A 27,218-nucleotide genomic window follows, 5' to 3' on the forward strand; every position below is an offset into this window, starting at 1 on the left:
CTGGAACTTATATGCAACAGAAAAATTAATACAATCTAATCTCATCTATGACTAAAGATTTTACTGTATATCAATCCTGATATTTCAAGACATTTTAGGACAATACCTTGTATCGGTTATATTACGTTTTAATTATTTACAGTTGCACAATAAATATTTATTATATTTTTATATCTACTATTTCAAACCATCCTTTTTATTTTTGATACAATTATATTTGCATGTGTTTTATATATTTGTTATATGTGTTTAGATTTAAAAAAAAAAAAAATATATATATATATATATATATATATATATATATATATACATAGATATATATATATATATATATATATATATATACATATATATATATATATATATATATATATATATATATATATTTATATATATATATATATATATATATATATATATATATATATATTTTTTTTTTTTCTTTTGTTTATGAGTTCAGTGGCTATATTTTTACAACCATTTTTGTACCAATTCCATATTTGTTTTGTAGCTCTGAGGAAGCAGGATACCCTTGAAACCCCTAAAATGCATTGGCTGTTTTTATTGTCTTGTTGAATATATGCTGATTTTAAGTGCTTTTGGACCCTTAGCTCATTGGTCTGGCACTCTTTTTGGACTTCCTATATGTAGCTTCTGAACGTGAGGTCCCTCCTTTATAGGGGCACCCAGTTTGTGTTTAAAGGCAGCCTCAGCCACACATATTTCAAAAAACATTGGGTTAGTAGGATTTAGAGAAATTATATGTATTATATGTATACATATCTCACAAAAGTAAGTACACCCCTCACATTTTTGTAAATATTTTATTATATCTTTTCATGTGACAACACTGAAGAAATTACATCTTGCTACCATACGCAGCACACTGCATCAAATTGGTCTGCATGGCTGTTCCCCCAGAAGGAAGCCTCTAGCAGACTAAGGACATGGATTACTGAAACCATGTCCTGTGGTCTGATGAGACCAAGATAAATGTATTTGGTTCAGATGGTGTAAAGCATGTGTGGAGGCAACTAGGTAAGGAGTACAAAGACAAGTGTGTCTTGCCTACAGTCAAGCATGGTGGTAGGAGTGTCATGGTCTGGGGCTGCATGAGTGCTGCCGGCACTGGGGTGCTACAGTTCACTGAGGGAACCATGAATGCCAACATGTACTGTGACATACAACATGTACTGTGGCATGATATTCTCCCTTCGGAGACTGGGCAGTATTCCAACAAGATAACCACCCCAAACACACCTCCAAGACTACCACTGCCTTGCTGAAGAAGCTGAGGGTAAAGGTGATGGACTGACCAATCATGTCTCCAGACCTAAACCCTATTGAGCATCTGTGGGTCTTCCTTGAAATGGAAGGGGGAGGAGCTTAAGGTCTTCAACATCCACCAGTCCATGATGTCGTCATGGAGGAGTGGAAGAGGACTCCAGTGACAACCTGTGAAGCTCTGGTGAACTCCATGCCCGAGAGGACTAAGGTAGTGCTGAAAAATAATGGTGGCCCACAAAATATTGAGACTTTGGACCTAATTTGGGCATTTTCACTTAGGGGTGTACTCATTTTTGTTTCCAGCGGTTTAGACTAGATTAATGGCTGTGTGTTGAGTTATTTTGAGGGGACAGCAAATTTACACTGTTATACAAGCTGTACACTCACTACCTTACATTGTAGCAAAGTGTCATTCAGTGTTGCCACATGAAAAGATATAATAAAATATTTACAAAAATGTGAGAGGTGTACTCACTTTTGTGAGATACTGTGTATGTGTATATATATATATATATATATATATATATATATATATATAGGGAGATAGAGATAAAAGGCAGATATCTATCTATCTATCTATCTATCTACAATATCTATCTGTCTGTCTGTCTGTCTGTCTGTCTATCTTTATAATCCACTTATCTATCTAAAGAAATAAATAAATAAATTGAAGTATATTTATGACTACTAGATCTAAATAAACTACTAAACAAAAAGCGATAAATGTTACAGTCAGATATTAAACTTATATTTAATAATTTGTTGACATTAATGTACCTAAAGTGACTGTAAAAAAAAAAAAAAGGCCCTCTCCATCCCCCTGATATTAATCTTTCCATTGATCTCTCACAGTCCTTCCTCCATAATATTTTGTGTTGACTGAGACAGAGCCAACCAGAACCAATTACATTACCCCCTCCTTTATATGACAACGCTGGGGCATAATGATTGACCACTAGACCAGAGCACTGTTACATAAGAGGAGGTCAGATGTTCCACATACCTGGGTATTGCCTGAAATAAAGGGAGAAAGGGCAAGGGATTGCTAATGAGGTGAGTATTAGTGAGTTAGGGGGATACTTTTCATCATATATTTATATATTTGCCATAAAAAGGAAAAGTCACTGAATCTCTTAAAGGGGTTGTAAACCCTCATGGTTTTTCACCTTAATGCATTCTATGTATAATTAAGGTGAGAAACCTTCTGTAGTATTGCAACCCCCGTTTTACTTACCTGACATGGATCCTTCTCTGGCTGGGAATGAGCACACCATCTGTAGCTGGTGTCTCATGTCCTGATTGGATAGATTGAAAGCAGCACAGCCATTGGCTCCCGCTGCTGTCAATCAAATCCAATGACGCGGCATCAGGGGGTGGGGCTGAGTCCTGCATTCTGTGTGAAGGGACACAAATGTGGGACTCGGTAGCGCACCCGAATGGGTGTCCCCCAAGGAGAGTGCTTCTCCAACGTGGACACTCAAAGCAGGGAAGAGCCACCAGCGCCGCTGAGGGACCCCAGAAGAGGAGGTTCGGGGCCACTCTGTGCAAAACTAACTGCACAGTGGAGGTAAGGATGACGTGTTTGCTATTTAAAAAAAAAACAAAAAACAACCTCTACAACCCCTTTAAACTTGCTGAGATTTTAACTTGTTTTTGTTTGTGATGAGAATGGCTGAATGTTGCTGAATCACCATTTTACATAATGATGTGATCAATGTATAAGCTACAATGACATAATTATCACCTTTGCCCTTTCATCCCCTAGTTTATTCATGTTTTTAATGCTTTAGCCTCACCCTTACTTCAAAGTTTATCGATTACAAGGTACAATTTGACATTTAATAGAGACTTACGAAGAAAGACTTCATAGCGTTAATACAACTGACCTCACTGTGTAAGTTATGATGACACAAACTCTTACATCTTAGCAGAATGATGCATAGAACAAGTCAAACCAGTAGCGAGACCAATGAGTCTAGTACCCTAGTGATCTACAAAATCATGATTTTAATCATGTAGCAAGCAGAAGATCATAGGTGCTTTAAATAATTAAAAAGCTCAGGCCCACCGCAGTAATTTCTAACAGCTCTCTCTTGGTGACACAATTTTCCTGCTTTCAACTTCTTCTGTAATTGAGACGACTCTTACAGGTTTGGAACGCCCTAAGAAAGATAGGTAAAAATAAAAAAAAATGCTTTGTTGAATACAATTTCTCAATATTTAGATTATATATTTATAAAAAAAAATTTTGAAAATAGGGCGTAAGGTGTTAACATTGAGAGAACATGAAGGCATGCATATGCCACATAATGCAACCCGAGGTTCAAGGCAAACTCCAGACAAAACATTTTTGGTTTGCCTAGAGCAGGGATTTCCAAACTACGGCCCTTGCTGTTGCGGAACTACACATACCATGAGGCATTGTAAAACTCTAACATTTACAGCCATGACTAGGCATGATGGGAATTGTAGTTCCTGAACAACTGGAGGGCCATAGTTTGGAGACCCCTGGTCTAGAGTAAGGGTCTCCAAACTATGCCTCACTGGCCAGAACCAGCTTGTTTCAAGATTTTATAAATCCTTCTGATATAAAAGGGGACGCAAAAGTAAGGGGAATTTCAATGTCGTTTTTCCTTTTGTTCAACACCGGTTATAATAAAAAAAAAAACAGGCAAATTCAAATTTAAATTTGATTTGTTCATGTATAAAGCAATTTTTTTCAAAATGCAAATATTTGGAAAATAGTCAATGTGGCCCCAGTATTGAAAAGTTTGGAGACCCCTGACCTAGAGTCAAATTGACCATGTCATTTAGTTGGGGCTCAGTATACCTTACATAATATATTATAGTTAACTGTCGTGTAGATGTCTTTTTGTCACTGACCTTCTGAGAAATGTTGCATACGTCTTGGAACACTGCAAAATAAAGAGGTAATCCATGGTTTTAAGACACCTGATGTAAAGCAGCTAATAAACATATTAATATTAAAGAAAAACGTGTTGCACTATCAATATAAATTGCATAAATATAGTATACATATATAAAAGAAGACTTTGGACGGATATGTGCTTCTCACAGTATATTTTTGCTGGTTTAGCACCAGCCAACATATTATAATATACATAGTTACATAGTTAGTCAGGTTGAAAAAAAGCACAAGTCAATCAAGTTTAGCCAATAAAAAAATAAAAACATACAATAAATAAATAAAATAAAATGAATAGAAAACCTCTATTGGCAGGATCATATACTCTCAGTTTATTCAGATCAAGGCAAAAAAGCACAAATAAGCATGGCCCAATGTGCTCCAGCTCTGATCTCCCAGAAAGCAATCAGATATTGCTATCATTATTCGTATTATTATTATTACCTATACCAGTGAGTCAAATCTTGGCACCCCAGATGTTTTGGAACTACATTTCCCATGATGCTCATATACTCTGCAGTGTAGTTAAGCATCATGGGAAATGTAATTCCAAAACATCTGGAGTACCAAGGTTCGCCATTACTGATCTATACTGTAAATGTTAAAACAGAAGTAAAGGCAAACTATTTTTTGGGGAAAGCGTAAGTGAGGGTTGCAACCCCTGTCAATTATTGTTGGTCACCTGTGTCCCATTGTGGAGATTTACCTTCATTTCCTCTCCAATAGCCAACACAGGAAGTGAGGGAACCCCTGGTTGCTCCCAAGGTCACCAGGACTAGTTCTCTATTCCTGTTCTGGGGACAACCCAAAATGTAGGATTTTGTTTTTCTTTCATTTTCAGTTATAAAGGTAAACAGGAGAAATGGAGAGGATAATTCTCCATAAACAGACAGCAATAAAAACCTAATAGGTGTTTCTTATTCCTCTCCACTCCATGCAAAACAACAAAAAAAAAGAAGCTGTGTCTTAGTTATACTTCAATATACAGTTATATGTATTTAGGAATGCATCCAACACTTTTATAAAACAATCTACTGAGACAGCCAGAACTACTGTAGTCCTTGATGGAATCTATTCCACATTTTTACAGCTCTTACTGTGAAGAAACCTTTTGTGTTGGGGAGGGTCCTTTGTAATGACTATAAAGGGAATAACTCCCCAAGGTCACTATATTGACCACTTATGTATTAATACATACAGCAGTACCTTGGATGACGTGCATAATCCGTTCCAGAAGAATGCTTGTAATCCAAAGCACTCATATATCAAAGCGAGTTTCCCTATAGGAATCAATGGAAACTCAGACAATTCGTTCCACAGTGAGTGCTATTGTATGCAGAACTGCATTTGGCCAGAGGTGGAGGGGGGGGGGGTCACGGGAGACACTCAGAAACATTCGGAAACATACGGAATTTGGAAACCACTCGGTGTTTCTGAGTGTTTTTGAGTGTCTCCAAGCATCACCTGTGCCCAAGGACCTCTGACCAAATGTAGTACTGCACACCCCAGAGGCTTAAATCCTGCTCATCTTGTGAGACAACGCTCGCAAAGCGAGTCAGGATTTAAAAAAAAAAATAGCTTATATTGCGAAACGCTTGTAAACTGTGTTATTCGCAATCCAAGGTTTTACTGTATTGTCCCCCCTTAATCTCCTCTTCTCAAGAGAGAATACATTTGGTTCCACTAATCTTTCCTCATAGCTGAGCTCCTCCATGTCTCTAATCAGTTTGGTTGCCCTTCTCTGCACTCTGATTCTCCAATATCCTTTTTTATGAACTGGTGTCCAAAACTAAAAATAAAAAATACAAATTAAGAATTAAAGATGCAAAAAAGACACCATCCAATTGTCATAAATCCTAGTAGTGATACTTGTTCATTCTGCCCACTTGCAAAAGCCACAGCAATATCTGAAAGAAAACTGCATAGAGGGGTTCACAGGGCTTGGGACAATATCATAGCTTGCAGTGTATTCCATATGCGGGCTTTACCCGTGAACTGGTATCTTCAATAAACTTCTTAAATATATCCTTACATGTGATAAAATGTTATATCCGGTCTGCCTCTATACCCATCCAAAAGTTGAATGAAGAAATGTTAATTCCTATAGAGGGGTTCACAAGGCTTGGGACAATATCACAGGTAGCAGTGCTTTCTACATGCATTGGTAACTAGCTTGTTTCAAGAATCCATGGGCAATTAAAACAAAGAGACCCATGCCACAAAGCAAAATGTGCAACCTCATCTACAATATTACCCTGGCTGCCATTTCCCATACAGTAGCAGTAGGGTGCAAACAAAGGGGAATAGAAAGCACAATGATAATACAAAAGAAACCACTGTGTTCTTACTGACAAGGGGCCTAGGTTTGGATGTTCAAACAGCTCCAGCAACCGCTTCCAGGATGCTATCTCCTACACTGACACAGGAAACGTGTTTCCAGGGTGCTACTCTCTTTTTCAAGCCTGGCATACATACACATTCACTACTGGGGTTATAAGGAGTACTCTATAGCTATGGAAGGAGGGGGGAATATGAATTATTAAATTTGCCAAACATGGTGCTATCAAATTATAACCAAAAACAAAAAATTGACAACAATATAAATTGCAACAAAAATAATGTATTAGCAAAAATAAAATAAAACCTATCAGGCACAATAAATACGTATAAAGAGGCACCCTGACTAATGCTATACATATATAAATATTACTAAAATATTATAAAATAAAATAAAAATAACTGGATTAAACATACAAACTAGCCTATGAAATGTCTATTATCAAGTATGTTAGAACATGCATTATATAGATATATTAAAAACATATACAGTATCTCACAAACGTGAGTACACCCTTCACATTTTTGGAAATATTCTATTATCTCTTTTCATGTGACAACACTGAAGAAATGGCACTTTGCTACAATGTAAAGTAGTTAGTGTACAGCTTGTATAACAGTGTAAATTTGCTGTACCCTCAAAATAACTCAACATACATCCATTAATGTCTAAATCTCTGGCACCCCTAAGTGAAAATGTCCAAATTAGGCCAAATTAGCCATTTTCCCTCCCTGAGTGTGACTGGTTAGTGTTACAAGGTCTCAGGTGTGAATGGGGAGCAAGTGTGTTAAATGTGGTGTTATCGCTCTCATACTGGTCAGTGGAAGTTCAATATGGTACCTCATGACAAAGAACTTTGAGGATCTGAAAAAAAGAATTGTTGGTCTACATAATGATGGCCTAAACTATAAGAAGATTTCCAAGACCCTGAAACTGAGCTGCAGCATGATGACCAAAACCATACAGTGGTTTAACAGGACAGGTTCCACTCAGAACAGGCCTCGCCATGGTCGACCATGGCAAGTGCACATGCTAAGCATCATATCCAGAGGTTGTCTTTGGGAACGATGGCTGTGTATTGTTAAGAACAGTGATCCCTGATTGATTGCATAGGAAAACCATGCACCTGATGATGAGATCCTGCACGGCTCTGAAACATTGCACTTGTTCTTGTGATGTGATCTTTCTGCAATAAAAGCCCTTGGATGACATTTGAGGATCCTTGGTGTGCCGGAGAATATGTGCAATTATCTGTGATGTTTCCAGTAACCAGCTGGTAGTCGCTACAGCACCCACTATTAATAAGCCTTGTTTCCAGGAATGTCTGCGATAGGAATATAGACAAGACTGTTTTTTTGTGTTTGGTGTGCTATTAACAATTATTGGCACCAAAAGCACAACTATTTTTTTTAGGTGTATAAAGGTGGCCATACATTATACATTCTAATTGTACAATCTCCTTTAGATTTGCCAAAACAATATAATAGGAGGATACACTATCTATCCAATCACTCTGTATCCAATCAAGCAGCCCTTTGCACTACATAGTTGATGGTAGCTCTAAAGGAGATTGTACATTCAGATTGTATAGTGAATGGTGAGCTTTACAGAACCCCGGACATACTTCTATTTTCAATACTACAGCCCTGATCCACATAGGCTGTTATCTGAGCACTCAGCTTCTGTGCACTCTGCAAAATGAACAATCAATGCCAAATTAAATTAAGGTTGAACAAAAAAAAACAATGGCTGTGTATTATTGAGAACAGTTATCCCTGATTGATTGCATAAGAAAACCATGCACATAGGGAAGTGGGTGGTAATGATCTTCTGGAAGGGGAAGGCAGCTGCAGGGTGTATGCTAATCCGATCAAAACTAGAGCTCTGATTCACATAGGCTGTTATCTGATCACTCAGCTCCTGCACACTCTGGCAAATTAACAATCTATGTGAGATGAAATTAAGGTAGAAAAAAAAAGAATGGCTGTGTATTATTGAGAACAGGGATCCCTGATTGATTGCATAGGAAAACAATGCACCCGAGGAGGTGGGTGGTAATGATCTTCTGGAAGGGGAGGGCAGCTGCAGGGTGTGTGTGTACTAATCAGGTCAGCTAGTGAACACCTTCCTGTGCCTTAACAGTTTTCATATCCCACGGTCTGCCCAGGAAGTAATGGAGACTTTTTTTTATACAACAAGCTAAGGGCTGTGTAGAATAAATAGAAAGCTTTTTTTTTTACATAGAAGTACATTAATGGTACTATATATTGGTACACAGGGGAGCTGGAATTGAAAAAAAAGGTGAACTTTAAAGTAAAACTATAGGCACAACTTTTTTATTTTGGATATAGTAAGAAGGGTCATGTCCTCTGTCCGTTTACTTCTTGCAATCTGTGTCCCATATGAGAGAATTCCCATCACTTCTTGTCCCATAGCCAATACAGGAAATGAGAGGAAATCCCTGGGAATTCCCAGGGGACCCCCAGGTCACCAAAACCAGAGTCCCCATTGGAAGGTTTCCCCTCTATTACTTTTCTGAGGACAAACCAAAATGTGGGATTTTCTTTTACTTTCACTTCACAATGAAAATGGTAAACAGGACAAAAAGAAGGGGGTGAATCTCTCTAATGAGGGGAACAGACAGCAATTAAAACTGAAAGGGGTTCTAATCCATCTCTACTCCAAAACGAAAAAAAAAAAAAAGTTTTGCCTTTAGTTTTGCACTTTAAGTTGCATGCATGAAAATGAAAATGCTAGCTCATTTGTGACTTACCGAATATCTTGTTTCTCAAGCAGGAGTTGGTAGGTAGCTATTTCTCTCTCCAAATGTGTTGTAACATGCATTAGGGCCTTATAATCATCATTCTGGCGCTCTTGCTTGTCTCGTACTTGAGACAAGTTGCCTTCGACTTGATTGATTAGCTGCTGTAGCTGTGAGAGCTGGGAACTGTAGCTGCCCTTTTTTTCGGTCATCGTGCTTTCCAGGGCCATTTTCTGTGGTGAGTGGTCAGGGAAAAAAAATCTGTTAGTCCTAAAATTTGTATTGTCATGACTATTGTCCAATGCCTAGACTTGATTAGCTATAATCTAGTTGGAAATGTATATTCCATGAAGCATGCCATTAGATTTCTTGCACCCAAGGTTAAAGGGTTACTAAACCCTTGTTTTTTTGTTTTTTTTTAATAACAAGCTTACTTACCTCCTTTGTGCAGTTGGTTTTGCACAGAGTGCCCTCGATTCTCCTCTTCTGGGGTCCCTCAGTGGTGCTCGTGGCTCCTCCTCTTCTTGATTGCCCCATCGGAGTAGCGCTCTCCTTCAGGACACCTATGCAGGTGCACTCCTGTGTCATGCTGCTGCATCTATTGACACAGACAGCTGGACGTGCCCCCCCCCCCCCCCGGCACCCACGCCATTGGATATGATTGACACCAGCAGGAGCCAATGGCTGTGCTGCCATCAATCTATCCAATCAGGACATAAGACACCGGCTAGAGCTGGTGTGCCCACCCCCAAGGTGAGAAAGAACGGGTTCAGGTAAGTAAAATGGGGGGTCTGGGGGGCTGCTACATGACAAAAGGTTGCATAGGATGCATTAAGGTGGAAAAGCAGGAGGGTTTACAACTACTTTGAGCCTACTGTATTATAAACTTGATAATTTTTTTTTTTTTTTTAAGTCTATAACCTCATCTTTCAGACCTAATTTTAATACTTGTAAAAATAAATTTTATATAAATCATTTATTTAATATAGGCACATCCATTACTCAGTATTTGCATTTTGAGCTTTCCGTGCTGGCCACTTTAAGGCTGTTTCTCTGTGAATAAAGCCAAATAAGAGGGGATTAATATAACCTCTTGCTGTCCACAAAACACATACACTATATTACCAAAAGAATTGGGACACCTGCCTATACACACACACACATGAACTGTTATAGCTGTAAAGGTTGGGCCAACTCAATATTGAACCCTACGGACTAAAACTGTGATGCCATTAAAGTTCATGAGCATGTAAAGGCAAGTGTCCCAATACTTTTGGTAATATAGTGTATGTGCAGGGGCAAAGAGGGTGGACTTTAACCACTTGACCTCCAGAAGATTTACTCCTCTTCATGAACAGGCCATTTTTTGCGATACAGCACTGAGTTACTTTAAATGACAATTGCGTGGTCATGCGACACTACTGCACCCAAATAAAATTGATGTCCTTTTTTTCTCACAGATACAACTTTTTTTTGGTGGTATTTGATCAGCTCTGCACTTTTTATTTTTTGCATTTTAAACAAAAAAAAGGCAATTATGGAAAAAAAAATACTTTTTTTAACTTTCTGCTATAAAACATATCCCATAAAAAAATGGGTGGTAGAGATCTCTGTTCTGAGAGTGTGCTTTTTTGTGTTCTCCCAGCACAGTGACCAAGCTGTCAAAGACAATGATGATTGGGAGTTGGCAGGACAGTTATATATCTTCTCAAACAAGTCCCACCATTGATTAGTAAGCTAAGTTTATTTTGTACCATGCTCAGCTGGCTCTGTAGATCTATTTCCAAGGTATGAACGGTCCTCTTTAATTCTATGATCTCACTCTGATGAGTAGGGAGCTGTTCTGAAGATTTAGATTCAACGTTGCATTTCAGTTCTTCACTCTGAAAATACATAAAAGGTCCTCATTTACTACCAATAGTCATGTTTCCTTTTATTGCAGTCTTTCACCATTTTTTCTTACTATTGATTGTTGCAACTGCCTGCTTGCATGAGAAAGCAAAAAGTCAACAAATAACCCTAAACCCAATTGCATTTTTCTTCAATTGCCCTGCAGTTTCTCAAATACAAATAGCAGCTTTAGCAAAATTCAGGCCGTGCGTACTGCAGTCAGTCCTGCCGATCAAAGTGTTCTGGCTGGGTGGGGATGGGGCCGGTAATCACAGTGCTTTGAATTCACACTACAATGCGGTAGAAAACTGCTTTTTGCATCATTAAAGAGAAGCTTTGATCAGGTTCCAATAAAATAAAAGTATGCAGCTACAAAAACCAGCACTGTCCTCAACCAGCCGGTTCTTTGCCAGAATGTTAACTGAGGGAAGATGGCTGTGAGTCCTTGTAGCTTCACAGCTGGCTTTCCACTGCACATTCGCAAGCTCTGCTGCACCCTGTGAATGGTCCTGCAGCCATCTGGGATCTGTGACGTGTCCGAGAAGGTTGCTGATGGGTGACTGAACTTTCGATTTGGTCATCCAGGCGGGTGTGGGAAGTGGGAGCGGGTACCTACTAAAATTAGATACCCACTTCCCCCCAAAATATATAAATTATTCCAAATAAAATGGAGAAAGGGGAGAAAGAGCAAGAATGGAATGCCCCCTTTTAGTTAAAGTTCCGCTTTAAGGATTGCCAATCTCTAGATAATAAATGTGTGAAATATGGCTCTATGCATCTCATGGCCACCTATAAAACATCTAAAATAAGGTAAGTGATATAAAAATAATAAAAAACACGTGAAGAGAGCAGGCCTCTAGAGCAGGAGGGGAAGTAAAGTGGGGGGCAGCAAGCAGAAGCAGGAATTGGGCTTTAAACCTTAACTTTTGTGTGTATGGCGATAATCATTTCCAATATCCCTGTATGTTGTGTTAACTAAGATGCAAGTCCAAGAGTCTTTTAAAACTATCAATACTCCCTGCTGACACCACCAATTGTGGAAGAGAGTTCCACATCCATATTGCCCTGACAGTGAAAAACCCCCTACGCAGCTTAAGGTTAAACCACTTCTCTTGCAATCTTATTGTGCAGCCCCATGTCCTCTTACACTTCCTAAAACTGAATAGTTTTCTTCTAATGCTGGGATCACCATTGAGGTATTTGTATACCACTATCATATCTCCTTTCAAGCGTCTTTTCTCCAGGGAGAATATGTTTAGTGCTCGTAGCCATTCCTTGTAATTGAGGTCCTCCAGTCCCCTTATTAATTTTGTAGCTCTGCACTTTTCCAGTTCCACCACAACACGTCCTTCCTGAGGAATGTTGACCATAACTGGACTGAATACTCCAGGAGTGGCCGAACCCTAAGTTTTCTAAAGTGGCAGGATTATAGTTTTATCTCCGGTGTAAATTCCCTTTTTATGCATGTCAATATTCTGCTGGATTTGCTTGCTGCAGCTTGACATTGCCTGCTATTGCCCAGTCTGTCTTCTACCAGGACCCCCAAATCTTTCTCTGTCCTTGATCCCCCCAGGTTCTCCCCCTAATGAACCTCATTTGCCATCTAGTTGCCCACCCCATTATTTTATTCAGGTCTTCTTGTAAAGTTTTTTATATCCTTATGTGGTCTAAAGATCCCTGATATCTCAATAAAGAGTATACCTGTCAGCTGCCCAAGGTTCTTGTTAGCCCCCCTGTGATAGAAATAAAGTTAAATATTTTTTTTTAAATATACACTTACCTTTTTTACTGGGTAATCCTAAATAAACATATTTACAAGCTCAGTGAATCCCACATTGTTCTACTGTAATCCACTGCTCCATTGCTGCATGCTGTCCCACCCCACCATCTTTTTTTCTTAGGTCATAAGAAGCCAGATAAGAACAATTTATTGAGTGGAGGGCTGGATCTTTGTTTTGTTTCTGTTTTTTCCAATTTCCAATTCAGAAACATCAGGTGATTTCAATTTTTACCATACTAAAACCAGGAAAATTCTTGTATGTAACATTCCTCCAAAAGGTGTCCTTCACCAGGGCCCCTTCCTCTCACTTATGAATGGTAAGTGGTTTTAAAAAAAATTCTTGAGCAATACATGTAAAAATAGGTTTTACTTTACTTAGCCACATCAGTATATTTTAAGAGAAAAAGGAAGTTGCAGACTGCAGTAATTCAAGCTCCGCCTATATAGATCGGATTTTATAGGCTCAATATGGGAGACCACACAAGTAAATTTCATAAAATATATGTTAATTCCAAAAAATTCAAAAAATTCATAGATAAAATATAGACATAAGCTGCCTTCATATGATTCAAATGTTCACACAGTCAAAGTAATAGGCCCTTGCGACGATTGGCTTTGGTGCCTCTGTGCCCATCCCCAGGCATTGCTGATGGGCGCCCCCTGATCCACCACAGTGATGTGAGTATTTTACATATTGAATAACATTATTGCTTTATATATAATAAGCTGTGATATTGATTTTTGTACATTTTCTTATATACATTATAGTGCTGCCCTACTACTAGTCCTGAGGAAGCCTTGAACTGACAAAACGTTCACATGACTACCGGAAATATACAGAATCCTATGTGTACAACTGTATTCTGCTGTATATACAGTAAATTTATTGATCATTTCTGGTAGCTATTGTGGGGCATATTACTTTGATTGTGTCAACATTTGGATCACGTGAAGGCAGCTTATGTCTAAATTGTATCTAAGAATTTGAATATGTTTTTGAATAAACATATATTTTATGAAATGTACTTCTGTGCTTTACCATATTGAGTCTATAAAGTCTGATCCATATATGCAGAGCTTAAATTAATTCAGCCCGCATTTTCTTTTTTTTTCTTGAGCAATACATATCCTCATTCATTGGTGTTAGTGGTATAAAAATAGACCATATTCAGAGCGCATGCGCGAGAGCTCCGACATGGCCGCTTGAGCCACGAGCTCCGCTCCACCCCGGACCGCCGATCCAGATAATGCCGCTCACAGCTACCGAAGCGCCCCCCCCCCCCAGCTACACCCCCGAGCGTGGGAAAAGACGAGGAACAGCAGCGGATGCCTGGTCCCCCAGCCAGACGGGATTTAGGGATGCAATTCAATCGTTCAGCGGAGAGAGGGTGTACCAAGATGGCCGCCACCACCTCAGCTGCACAGCCACACGCGGCCTACACAGACAAACCGCCAGAACACAGGCAAGTGCTGACCCCCGCCACACTATCCTATTCCCAGGTGCCACAGGGCGGCTCCCAACGCCTCCAAAAACCCTCTGGCGAACCCCGCTCGCCTCAGGCCCCATCACCAGCATCCACTGAATCCCTAATAGGCCAACACATGGAGGACTTCCCTCTATCCTCGGAGGGCCCCCCCACGCTGCAGCCCCAGGGACCTGCATCTCCAGACTTCTCCCTGATGGACATTTCCGCTCTCCAAGCAAACCTTTTCTCCAAATTCTCTGAATTACTTGAAAGAGGGCTGGCTAATACTGCTGCCCAGATTACCAATAACATAAAATCAGACTTTGCCAATCTGGGAACCAGAATTCTAGGCCATAGAAAACAAAATGGACACCACGGTCTCCAGGACCAACCAAAATGAGGCCCACATTAAAACTATTCAGGAACAACTAGACGTAGCCATTGCAAGAATTAACGACCTTGAGAATAGGTCCAGGAGGTACAACTTCCGAATCCGCTGCCTACCGGAATCCTTTTCTGACATTCCCCTTACTGTTCGGGACATTATCTCCCAGCTGGCCTCACAGATCCCGCCGCAACTACTGGAACTGGACAGGGCGCACCGGGCCCTAGGGCCCCCCAGAAAGGATGGCTCCCCCTGGGACATTATTGTTAAACCCCATTATTATGCAATCAAAGAAGAAGTAATGCGTCAATCCAGAGCGCAACCAGACCTACAATTTCAGGGCCACCGCATACAGATATTCGCAGACCTGGCTCCTTCCACTATACAAAGGAGGAGGTCTCTCAAACCACTTCTGCTTGTGCTCAACCAGCAAGACATAAAATATCGATAGACTTTTCCGTTTGCAGCGAAGTTCTCACTCAACGGGAAATCATACACTTTTGCCAACATGATGGAAGGAGAAAAACTCTTTCTACATCTGAAGCTGATTTCTCAGGAGATCCCCATGGACTTCTCCTCATCTTCAGCCGGATCTGCCAAGAGACCCCCCCACCCCGACCAGCCCAGTCTCCCCTCTCTGGCTCAACGGTCGCACCAAGAAGAGCAAGGAAGGAGGCCCCCCTGAAAGATGACTGCGGAGAAGTCTGACTCTTCATTACTCTCCCCGTTATAGGGTGGATTTCCACGGGAAACAGCCCTCTTGATGGACGGAGTGGAAGACTCCCGTCTCTCAGTTTGTTTGACACTTTCCCTCCTGAATATGTTTGTTGTTTTCCCAGTATAGGGCCCCATGGCAGTTTAGTGGGGTAGCCCCCCCCCACCCCCACAGGGGTTATATTTCATCTGGGTACCACTAGCATCTCCCTCGCAACATCCGGGATGTGTAGGAAGAGAACCACAGCCCGCTCCGCGACCCGGGCCTTCCACTGCATATCTCCCTCAGGTCCGCACAGACCTGCTTTTCATGACTAGACCCTCGGCCAGCACAAGTTTACGTTGTGCTAGCAGGTTATATGGTCTACAAATTTCCATGTTCCCCTTTCTCTACTTTTAGACTCAACTGATCCTTATTAAGTTAGTTTGGGGGCGGGGGGAGGGACTGGGTATCCTCTGACCAACAGATCGGAGGGGTTTGCCCCATATTCCCTTTTTCCACACCAAGGTCTCAGGATACAGATCCTCGGGTGAGACCCCAGCCGGGTTTGGAGGGATTATCTCCTTAAACACTAGAAATAGTTGGGGTCCAACAGCTGGCAGGTTATAGTTGTTTTCTACAAAATGGTGTTATGTTTAAAAGTTTTACATTGATTCTTTATTTTTTTGTTAGGGTCGATCCTAGGACCCCTAGGATTGTCCAAACTAACCACAACGGTGGTCGGCGTATTCTTTCACACCGGCCAACCGTCAGTCTTCGCAGAAGACGTGTCTCTCGGTTTTGTGTCTCCTTTCCCTTCCCTCCCTCATGTTCTTTCCTTCTCTTTCCCCAAGCGTGTCCGCGGATGAGTGAAGTCTCCGGATCCAGGGATCTTCTCAACTACCAGATCAGACTAGATGTATCGGACCAGAGCATCTACACCCCAAGGGTAGGTGGAAGTATTCGGTTGATCACGCCCCCTCTCTGTCCTAATGGCTAACACATCCCCGAATAACAGGGACCTGAGACTGGTTTCACACAATGTCCAAGGACTAAATTCCCCCAGGAAGAGGAGAATAGCCTTCGAACGTTACCGAGCCCTAAAAATTGATGTAGTCCTGTTGCAGGAAACGCACTTCCCTATTCGATATAGACCCAAATTTATCCACTCTTCTACCCCATGTTTTTTCTGGCAAATGCCCCTACCAAAACCAAGGGGGTAGCAATCCTCTTCTCTAAAAACTGTAACTTCACACACATTTCAGAATACAGGGACCCAGAGGGCAGGTTCATACTGGTGAAGGGGACGTTGAAGGAATACTTTACTCCATAGTTTCCTATTATGCTCCCAGGACAAGCCAAATTCTTCCAGACTCTCTACTCGACACTGGGTCCACTTCTAGAAGGTAAAATTATCATGGGCGGGGACTCCAATGTTGCATTTGACCAGGGGCTTGACAAAACTAAACCCCCTAAAGATCAAGTGACGAGGCTCTCCAAAATGAGCAGTAAAATAGCTAAATTTCTCCACTCTAAGAGCCTAGTTGATATCTGGAGGGAATTAAACCCTAAGAGTAGGGACTATACACATTACTCATCTCCACACCAGTCATACGCCAGGATCGATCACATCCTAGTTCCCCCATCACTGGTTCCCCTGGCCCTTAAAGCGTCCATTATAGACTCCCAATGGTCGGACCACTCAATGGTCCTTCTCTCCCTCCGCAATGTGTTCACCAACAAAGGGGGAACGCACTGGCGTTTAAACGAGTCTATCCTCAGTAACCCTGTTCACGCCAAATGCATAGCCGACTCTATCAAAGACTACTTTTCCACCAACACAACAGAAGGTATCTCCCCAGAAACTCTCTGGGCTGCTCATAAAGTCACCATTAGAGGAGAACTTATTAAGCTCTCATCCCGCCTCAAAAAAGAACGCCTCTTAGATATCCGTAACCTCGAATCCAAATTTGCAGACCTTAAAAGGGCTCACAAGAACCGCCCTTCGAAGGCCTCAGCAGACCAATTAGATGCAACTAGACTAGAACTCAACTTAAAACTCACCGCGTCAGCAGAGAAACACCTTAGATGGTGTGGGGCCAAATGCTACCTACACAAAGACAAGATAGGATCTATGCTAGCGCGTAAACTCACACCTAAATCTAAAACGTTCTCCTTCCCCAAACTAAGACTGAATGGCCTACCCCCCACCACCAATCCGACTAAGATCTTGAGGGCGTTTCATGATTTCTATGCCAAACTATATAGCCAAGACGCCACAGCGAAAGCCCCAATGCTGACATCCTTTTTTCAAAGCCTCAGGTTGCCGACTTTAACCCCAGCCCATAAGGACATTATGGAAGACTCCTTTACGGCGGAGGAAGTTCTGGCGGTCATCAAGGACTTGAAATCTGGATCGGCCCCTTCCCCAGACGGGCTGTCCACACCTTACTATAGGACCTTTGGGGACATACTAGCCCAGCACATGGCCACATTTTTAAATTTCAAAACAGAGGGATCCCCACTAGACCCACACCTCAACACTGCCTACATCACAGTGATTCCCAAACCCAACAAAAACCACAAAGAAGTTGAAAATTTTAGGCCCATCTCCCTCATCAATAATGACCTCAAAATTCTGACCAAAATTTTAGCTAATCGCCTCGCTTCCTTTATTAAAAATTACATTCACAAAGATCAAGTGGGCTTTATACCAGGCAGACAGGGACCTGACCAAATTAGAAGAGCGGTCGACATTGTCTCCCTCCTCCAATCAGGCTGGAACGGCAAACAAGCTCAGGAAGGGATGCTTCTATCCCTAGACCTACACAAGGCATTTGACGCCATAGACTGGAAATACATTTTCATCCTACTAGACAAATGGGGATTTGGTCCCCGCTTTAAAGGGATCCTGAGCTCTTTGTACTCTAACCCTAAAGCCATGATTCGCATACAAGGCCAACACTCCGAACCACTAGCAATAGCCAGGGGAACCCGGCAGGGCTGCCCGCTCTCCCCCCTAATCTTTGCAATGGCAATAGGGACCCTGGCCATTGCAATTCGATCAAACCCAGACATACAGGGTGTCACGGATGGGAAACAAACCCATAAATGCAGTCTATTCGCTGATGACCTACTCCTTTTCCTGACTTCACAGACCACCTCCCTCCCCAACCTATGTAAACTCCTTCAGGAATTCTCAGTCGTCTCAGGACTCACAGTAAATTACACTAAATCCCATGCCCTGAATATCTCTCTCAGACCTGAAACTAAATCAGCTCTGCAGAGCGCTTTCAAATTTAAATGGAGTGATTCCTCCATAGAATACTTGGGAATCAACCTTACTGCCAAGTTAGAGCAGTTATATGAGGCTAACTACCCCCCCATATATCGAAAGCTCGAAGAGGACCTGGGACACTGGGAGAAAGGAGAATTGTCATGGCTAGGAAGGATATACTCTATTAAAATGACTTTACTCCCGAGATTGCTCTACCTTTTCAGGGCCTTACCCATTAATATCAAACTAGATCACTTACGGTCTTTCCGGAGAGGAGAGGCCATAGGATCCCCCAGCGGACCATGTACAACCACAAATCTCAGGGAGGTTTGGGTCTCCCGAGACTGCTCTGATACTTTCAGGCAGCAAGAATAGCACAGCTATCCACAGTATACAGTAGAAATGAAAAACCAGACTGGGTCTCCCTGGAGAGTCAGGCCGTCCCGGCTTATACCATTGATTTTCTTCTCTGGTCCCCTCCCAGGCTTCGACCCCCTATTCTCTCCCCAATTCTATCACAATCGATACAGCTATGGGACAGGATGAAAAAATGCCCCCACCTCATATTACTCCTAAAACCTTTGGCTCACATGTTCAACAACCCGGATTTCCCACCAGGCCAGGATATCAAAGTTTTTAGATGGTGGCTAGACAAGGGTCTATATAGAATAGGGCACTTTTTGGATGCTCATGGCCCTATCACATTGGGACATTGTGTGAACCAGCTCGAGATGCCTCCCTCAGAACGCTTTAGATTCCACCAGATCCGTAATTTCTTACTAAAGTTGTGGACGGATAAGCAGGCTTCCTCAGGCTGCACTCCGTATGAATCATGGTGTGGACAGGCCACGGAGCAGAGAGGGGCGGTCTCAGTTGTATACAAGGTTCTTGCTCATCAACCGAATAAATCCACTTACATGATGGCTTGGGAGACTGACCTAGCAATCAGCATGTCTGTGGAGCAATGGCAGGCCTCCTTCTCCAGAGCCTTTAAAGGCATCAGAAATGTTTCACTAATTGAGGCCAACGTAAAGGTCCTTACCAGATGGTACTTAACTCCCTCGAGACTCTCTTTAATGTATCCCGCAGCTGACCCCAAATGCTTCCGGGGATGCCAACTGGTCGGGTCCATGGCCCACATCTGGTGGGAATGCCCCAGAATAAGGCCTTTCTGGAAAAAAATCCTGGCCTTAATAAGGAAAATCACAAATCTTACCCTCCCGAGAAGCCCTGCCATTTCCCCCTTAATGCTAATCTTCCTAAGATCCCGAAACACACTCGTAAACTAATTCAATTTATATTCCTGGGTGCCAAAATGACAATAGCCAAAGCATGGAAACTCCCTAGAGTCTCCTTTGCAGCTACCATTAAAAAAATGTATTGGATAACGTTACAAGAGAAACTTACTGGCATACTACTAGACTCCACAGCCCAGTTCGAGGCTACATGGGAGCCTTGGGCTCAATACATGGGCATATCGCTGATTCCAGGAATCCAGCCCTAGATCCCCGGACCTCTCTTGGATATGGGTGTCGCTCGCCCGCGGACACGCTTCCCTCCTTCCTCCCCCCTCCCACCTACCCACGCCCCCATCCCTTGTCTGTCTGTACAGAGTTTCCATTCGCTCCCTCAACCTCCAGGACCTTTAACTTACCCCATTTTTATTAGCTGTATAGAGCTGGAGCAAAGAGGTGTTGGAGCTTTAGTCACACCCCTAACAGAGTCCCCCTCCTACATTACAGTTGATGTCCTTTACCCTTTGTACAGGACGCAAGACACCACGGGGCTCTCACACTGCACAGTATGATCCCAGTTGGGGTGCAGGTGAGGCCCAGCAAGTGTTCCCCAGGTAAAACCTGAATATTACATAAGTAATTGTGAGGGGAGACTATAATCAAGAATACTAAAATCCTAGTTCCATGTTATCTTCTAAGTAACCATATCTGAATTTGTTGACAGTGTCTTATGCCTTCGACGCGTAATGAGCGATAACTGTACTTTGTTATATTGTTCTCTCTGTTTTGTAAACTCAATAAAAATTTTGAAAGAAAAATAGACCATATTTTAGCAATAACTATCCCTACTCAATGGTGTTTAGTGATTACTTACATGAACACATACTGCCATGCTGCTCACTCTCTCCTCCATGAGGCCAAAACAACATTCTGACTAGTGGGCAGGGCTGACATTGGATGCTTGGTTCTGGAATGTACAGGGCACACATCACCCATCTGCCACTCTAAATAAGGTATTGCTGGGCTGCAATGGGAGGCTCCACAGACGACAAAGGAAACACCCATGGGCAATCAGCTGGACAGCCCTGATTTAAAAAATAGCTTACATTTTATCTTCTAGCACACTTAATTTAATTTATTTAAATGTCATGAGACATGCAGGCTGTAGGCTGCCATTGGTGACCATGTTAAAATACTTCTGAGTCACAGACCCACAAAAAGAACAAGGCAAATCAGAGAAAAGTCAGAATTGCTTATCTCTATATCTGTTCCAGGTCAGTTACTCAGAAAGCACTATAGCCAAGGCATAACAGCCAGCCAGCCGGTATCTTCTGATGAAGACAGCAGCAACACATTACTTTCTATAAAATACAAATGACACACTTACCTTTGCCAGGAACCATTTTTCTGCCTCTGCTTTGTTGCTCTCCATCAGATCTTCATATTGCTCTCGAATTTCAGACAGGATTTTATTCAGGTCTGCAGACTGGGGGGTTTCCACTTCCACAGTGACTCTGGCACCCAGCTGGCTATAGAGGCTGTTCACTTTCTGTTCACATACAAAGAGGAACACTTATATAAGTTTGCACATTTTGGTAAAATGTTGGGATTATTCAGTCATAGAAGCTATGATATGCAGGGTGCCATGCCCCTAGCAACCACCTTTTATGTGTTGCAGTCAATAAAATACAATAACTAAAGGGTTGTTAAAGTGGAAGTAAACCCATCGATTTAAACAGTTTCAAAAAATGGCATGCCAGGAATGCTAACTGCACATTGGCTGTGCTCTCAACCAAATTGTCAAACCACCCAATGGCTGGTGTCATAACGGATCACATGTGCAGCACCGTGGCAGCTGAAGATTAAACAGAGGCAAAGATGGCAGCTTCTGTGGATGAAAACGATAGGGGAGTTTACTTCCACTTTAAGGATTGGGATGAGTCCCATTGCATCTACTTAGCAGGGAAAACATTAGGGCAGTCAGCAATAAAAACCTGACGTGCTTTCTTTCTCTATCCAAAGCTAAAAAAAGTTTAGTAATACACAAAATATGTAAAGTTGTTTTAAACTGTAGATATGCAACAAGAGATGATCAAGGACCACAGCATGCTAGAAGAGATAGAGACTTCACACATGCTACAAGGAATGTTCAGAGATGGTGAACATTCTATAGCAGCTGCTGGAAAGTGGGGAATTGTTACTGGAGAAGGTCATAGATAGGAAACACATTTAATTAGCCTGCTAGAGGTCACAACTATTACAGTCCCTTTTAAAATCAATACATGTATGCTTCCTACAGCCCCATTAAAAAGCATACTTGATATTTATGTACGCAAAAACCATTATAAAAGATTAGATGGAAAAAAATAAAAAGAAGAAAGGAGTGGACAGCTCTGAGACAGTATGAAGGAAATAGCCAAGGCATTGGCTACTAGAACCCAGTGTTAAGAATGTTCCTCGTCTACCTGATGGCCCAGCTTGAGTGGGCACCTAGGTAAAGAAAACACTAACTACTGTCTACAGAATCCACAAGAGTTGCACAGTAAATACCAAAGGGCCACATGTTTTGGCTTTATAGTATTAGGATATTGCTATATAGTATTTCCCAAACACTATTAGTCTTTAATACAGTACATCTTCATTGGCCTTCTTCTTTTGAAGCAAGTCTTGCTGGAGATGCTGATGATCAATGTCTAGATATTGAACTTCTTCCTTGATTTTTTCAAGCTCATTACGCAAATCTTTCAAATCCAGCTCAATTTCGGTCCTAAGTTTGTACTCCATCTCATACCTAGAAAAAATGAAGGGCTGAAACATATTTAAAAACTCCAGGTATTAAGTATTAAGTATCCATTAAGTATTATACTTTATAGAGGAACAAAACATTGTATCAACAAACATACGTGAACACCCCTCAAAATTATAGAGTTCTGGTACGCAGGTCCAGGAAGGCATGATTTCATGCATTTGGTGTAAAGGAACTTCCATAGCCCTAAACTCAAACCCTAATGAAGACCTTCAAATGAACTGGAACACTGACTGTGAGCCAGGTCTTGTCAACTCACATTAGCATCTGATTTCAAAAATGTTCTTTTGGCTTAATTCAAATGCACATTCTATAATATTCTGGAAAGCCTCCTCAGAAGAATGGAGACTGTTATAGCTGCAAAAAAATGAGGGGGGGGGGTAACTTCTTAATAATGTTTTTGGAAAGGGATGTCCAACAAGCTTCTACACTGTAGGTGTTACTTATGGGTCTTCACAAACTTTTGACCATATGGTGTATGATGTTCTAGTTAAGCAGTTAGAAATATGGTTGTCTTAATATTTATATTTAATTATTAGTGATAAGCCACACAGCTGGTTTGGGCCAGGTTTGGTGAACATTACCAAAAATAAGGTCCCGAATCCGTACCCCATTGAGGTTAAGGAGAGTCAAATTATAAAAAATAAGGCCATTTCCCAGGCTAGTAGTAGTAAGGGATTGTAAAAATAAATGGCATGGGGGAAGCTCAAGTGAACTCTGGTGAGTTTATCTTAAATTAAAATTTGATATAGATGTTAATGAGTTGAAATTCCAACATTCAAACAAAATCCTGAACAAGCAAAGTTTGGCCTGAAACCTTTTTCAGAGCTCATGCCTAATAAAGACTGGGTGGATCTCTTCTACAAGTTCATCTAAAAAAGATTGAAAATACTATAAATTCCCACCATTAGATTTAGTAATTTCTTCAAGGACAGAAAACTCACTTATTGTGAAAATCATCTGCAGCCAAGCGAGTATTGTCAATCTGCCGAGTAAGCCTTGTGTTCTCCATGGTGCTTCTGAAAACCTAAATATAAAATTATTTTTATTCTTATAGTAATCACAAATACTTTTACATGTATTTTTTAAAATTATTTTATACATAGGAAAGAAAGTAAGCATTGGCCATGGACCTCAATCACTGTTCCACACAGAGTATATGAACTACAAACACAAAGTAGAGAGTCCTTTATCAAAACATAAAGTCTTGTGAGAAATCCAATACTTTAACAGCGCTCCTGTCAATCATTTAAAATGTGACCTGCATTCATATGTGGATCATATGAGATACAGGAAAAATGTTGATGAGAGAGTTCTGTTGGTGGGTGAAGATCCTAGTTGGTATTTAATAAGCATGCACCATACACCAAAATTCAAACTCGAACAACACATCACTTCTGCGTTCCTTAACTCCTTCAGATCCACGCTATAGCCGAATGATGGCTGCAGTGCGGATTAACTTTGCTGGGAGGCCATCAATAGATGCCCCCCCCCCCTTTGCACGCTCCCTGGGCGCCCCCTGCATGACGTGCATGATGTGTGCTGTGATTACTGAGTCAATGAGAATCATGGCCCCTTACCACGTGATCAGCTGTCAGCCAATGACAGCTGATCATGTGATGTAAACAGAAGATCAGTAATCTTTTTTTTAAAGCCCTTCAGTACAAGGGACATCGGTCCCGAAGGGGAAGTGGCAAAGCTACCCCATCTGTGCCCACCAATACCGCCTTCCAGTGCCACCTGCCAGTGCCCACACAGTGCCACGAATCTGCATAAGTGCCAGAAATCAGTGCCACCTATCAATGCCCATGAGTGCCACCTATCAATGCCCACCAATGGTTCCAATCCATGCCTTATCAGTGCCACCTAATTAGTGCTGCCTATTAGTGTCTCCTACCAGTACCAATCAGTGCCCATTACTGCCACCCATCAGTGCCCATGACTGCCAACTATCAGTGCCCATCACTGCCCCCTATCAGTGTCTATCAATGCCAGAGATCAGTTCCACCTATTAGTGCCACTTATCAATGATTTTCAGTGCTGCCCATCAGTGCCACCCATCAGTGTCCACCAATGCCACCTCATCAGTGCCCACCAGTGCCGCCTATTAGTGATCATCAGTGTCGCCTATTAGTGCCCATCAATGCAGCCTATTGGTGCCCATCAGTGCAGCCTCATCAGTGTACATCAATGAAGGAGAAAAATTACCTGTTTGCAACATTTATTAATAAAATATAGAAACGGTTTTGTGTTTTTTTTTAAAACAAAACCGGTCTTTTTACATTTTTTTAACAAAGAAAAAAAAACCCAGGGGTGATCAAATACCACCAAAAGAAAGCGCTATTTGTGTGAAAAAAATGATAAAAAAATTTATTTTGGTACAGTGTTGTATGACCGCGTGACCGATGTCACACCCCTTTCACACCAGGGCATTTTGCAGGCACTATAGCGTTAGAAATAGCGCCTGCAATCCGCCCTAAAGAAGCTGCACCATTGTATGTAGTGTGAAAGCCCGAGGGCTTTATCACTACAGCGGTGCGCTGGCAGGACGTCAGAAAAAAGTCCTGCTAGCAGCTTCTTTGGAGCGGTGAAGGAGCGGTGTGTTTACTACTCCTCCACCGCTGCTCCCCATTGAAATCAATGGGGCAGCGCTGTAATGCCGCTGGCAAAACGCCGCTATTGCGGCGTATTGCCGGCGGTTTTAACCCTTTCGCAGCCACTAGTGGAGGGTAAAAGCGCCCCGTTAGCGGCCGAAATGCGCCGCAAATCCGGCGGTAAAATGCCGCTAAAAATAGCGGCATTTTACCGCCGACGCAAAGGGCAGTGTTGTGTGAAAGGGGTCTCAGTGATCCCACTGACACCAATGATTTTGGGGCTATTCTCTTATTATATGCATATAAACTTTTTTCACTATTGGGGCATTGAAACTTTTGAGAACAACTGGTTCAAAGCACTGTTTATTAAAAAAAATATGTTTTTCATTTTTTTCATTATGTTTTACATCTCACTGCTGCTGATCTTCTACAACCTTTTTCAGACACTTCCTTTCTACATGCACTCACTCCAGCCCCAGCTGCACATCCTTGCTATGGAACAGCTTCCTGATAGTGACTACAGTGGTCTATGATTTTTCAATGTGTGTAAGCACTGCGTGTGGCAAAGTAGGGCTACAACCTGGAGTCAGTTGTCACTATAACAAGATGTGCCCCAACAAGTGACTTTGCCTGAACAAGGAACTTTCATGTCAGGATCATCAGGTATTATTTTAATGAGAACTGCAGATTTAAAGAGGTTGATAACTTTAAAGATCAGCAACACTGAGCTGCAAAATAGGGTGAAATAATAAAAAAAAACCATGGTAATTGTTTATGATATGCCATGCTTTAACAAACCAAATGTCATCAATTTAGCATTTACATCTACTTTAAGGTATTCATAAGAGTATTAGGAGAAAAAAATTACAATAAAGAAAATTCAAAAGTTCCTTTAGTAATAAATAATCACATTAATGGTAAATTTGAATTGTTGACTTGGGAGATACAGTTAAAATTCATTGTAAATGAGGGTAAAACTGTATATATTTATACTATAAACTTATTCCTAAAGCCAGTTGAACCATAGGGGGGCAGTTCTCAGCTATCAATCCAAAATAGATAAACCTTATTGTAATTAGCAATCTTAAGAAACCTTTTGCCCCATTAGGAGCCAATAATACACACTGTAGAAGTTTTGTACACTTGTATAAACCATAAATCTTAATCTTTGGAAAAAAATCTGGAAACATCTGAAAATGTCTAAAAATACATTTAAAAATTACCTTTCTTTGAAGTTCTTCCATTTCTGCAAAATAGTGACTGAAATCAGGCAATGTTTGAGGATGATTTTTGTCATACCAGTCGCGGATCTTCTTCTCCAGATTGGCATTTTCTTTTTCTACAGAACGTACCTTCTCCAAGTACGTTGCCAATCGGTCATTAAGAAACCTCATAGTTTCCTTCTCATTAGTGGTAAGCAAACTGTGTTTTTTGGATTCTCTGTTATGTATGACTTCTTTGCCAAAATTACTATATGTAAGTCCAAAGTTAGATCCATGGTTGAATGAATGATGTTTGGTGACGGTGGGACTTCCACTAGGCTTGGCCTGAAAACTAATGGGCCTCCAGGTACCAGCATTGTTATCTTTACGAAACCCTCTGAGACTAAGCGAGGTTATTTGGTTAAAGATGTTACTCCCTTTATGTTTTCCAGTTTGGTTCTGCTTATTGCTGTCGCTCATTGTGTCAGTGTAGTGTATATTCTATCTGGCAGGTTTGACAGTACAAAGAGTGTATTTACAAATTTAAGACCTCTTTTAAGAAGCATGGCAAAGGGCG

General features: G+C 41.3%; 1 protein-coding gene across 1 annotated transcript; it reads right to left on the minus strand.

The window, feature by feature from the left end:
- Nucleotides 1–1,838: 1,838 nt before the first annotated feature.
- On the minus strand, nucleotides 1,839–27,218 carry LOC143934923 (keratin, type I cytoskeletal 19-like). Its single transcript, XM_077458487.1, has 8 exons — nucleotides 26,663–27,218; nucleotides 23,790–23,872; nucleotides 22,674–22,830; nucleotides 21,427–21,588; nucleotides 11,067–11,195; nucleotides 9,325–9,545; nucleotides 4,171–4,202; nucleotides 1,839–3,449 (listed from the first exon to the last, which is right to left on the minus strand). Exons 1-8 carry the CDS (start codon nucleotides 27,119–27,121, stop codon nucleotides 3,367–3,369), a joined length of 1,326 nt encoding a protein of 441 aa, XP_077314613.1. The 5' UTR covers nucleotides 27,122–27,218; the 3' UTR covers nucleotides 1,839–3,366.

Source organism: Lithobates pipiens, unplaced genomic scaffold (assembly GCF_037356315.1).
Source record: "Lithobates pipiens isolate NorthernLeopardFrog02 unplaced genomic scaffold, aLitPip1_a1.2 Scaffold_28, whole genome shotgun sequence".
NCBI lineage: Eukaryota > Metazoa > Chordata > Amphibia > Anura > Ranidae > Lithobates > Lithobates pipiens.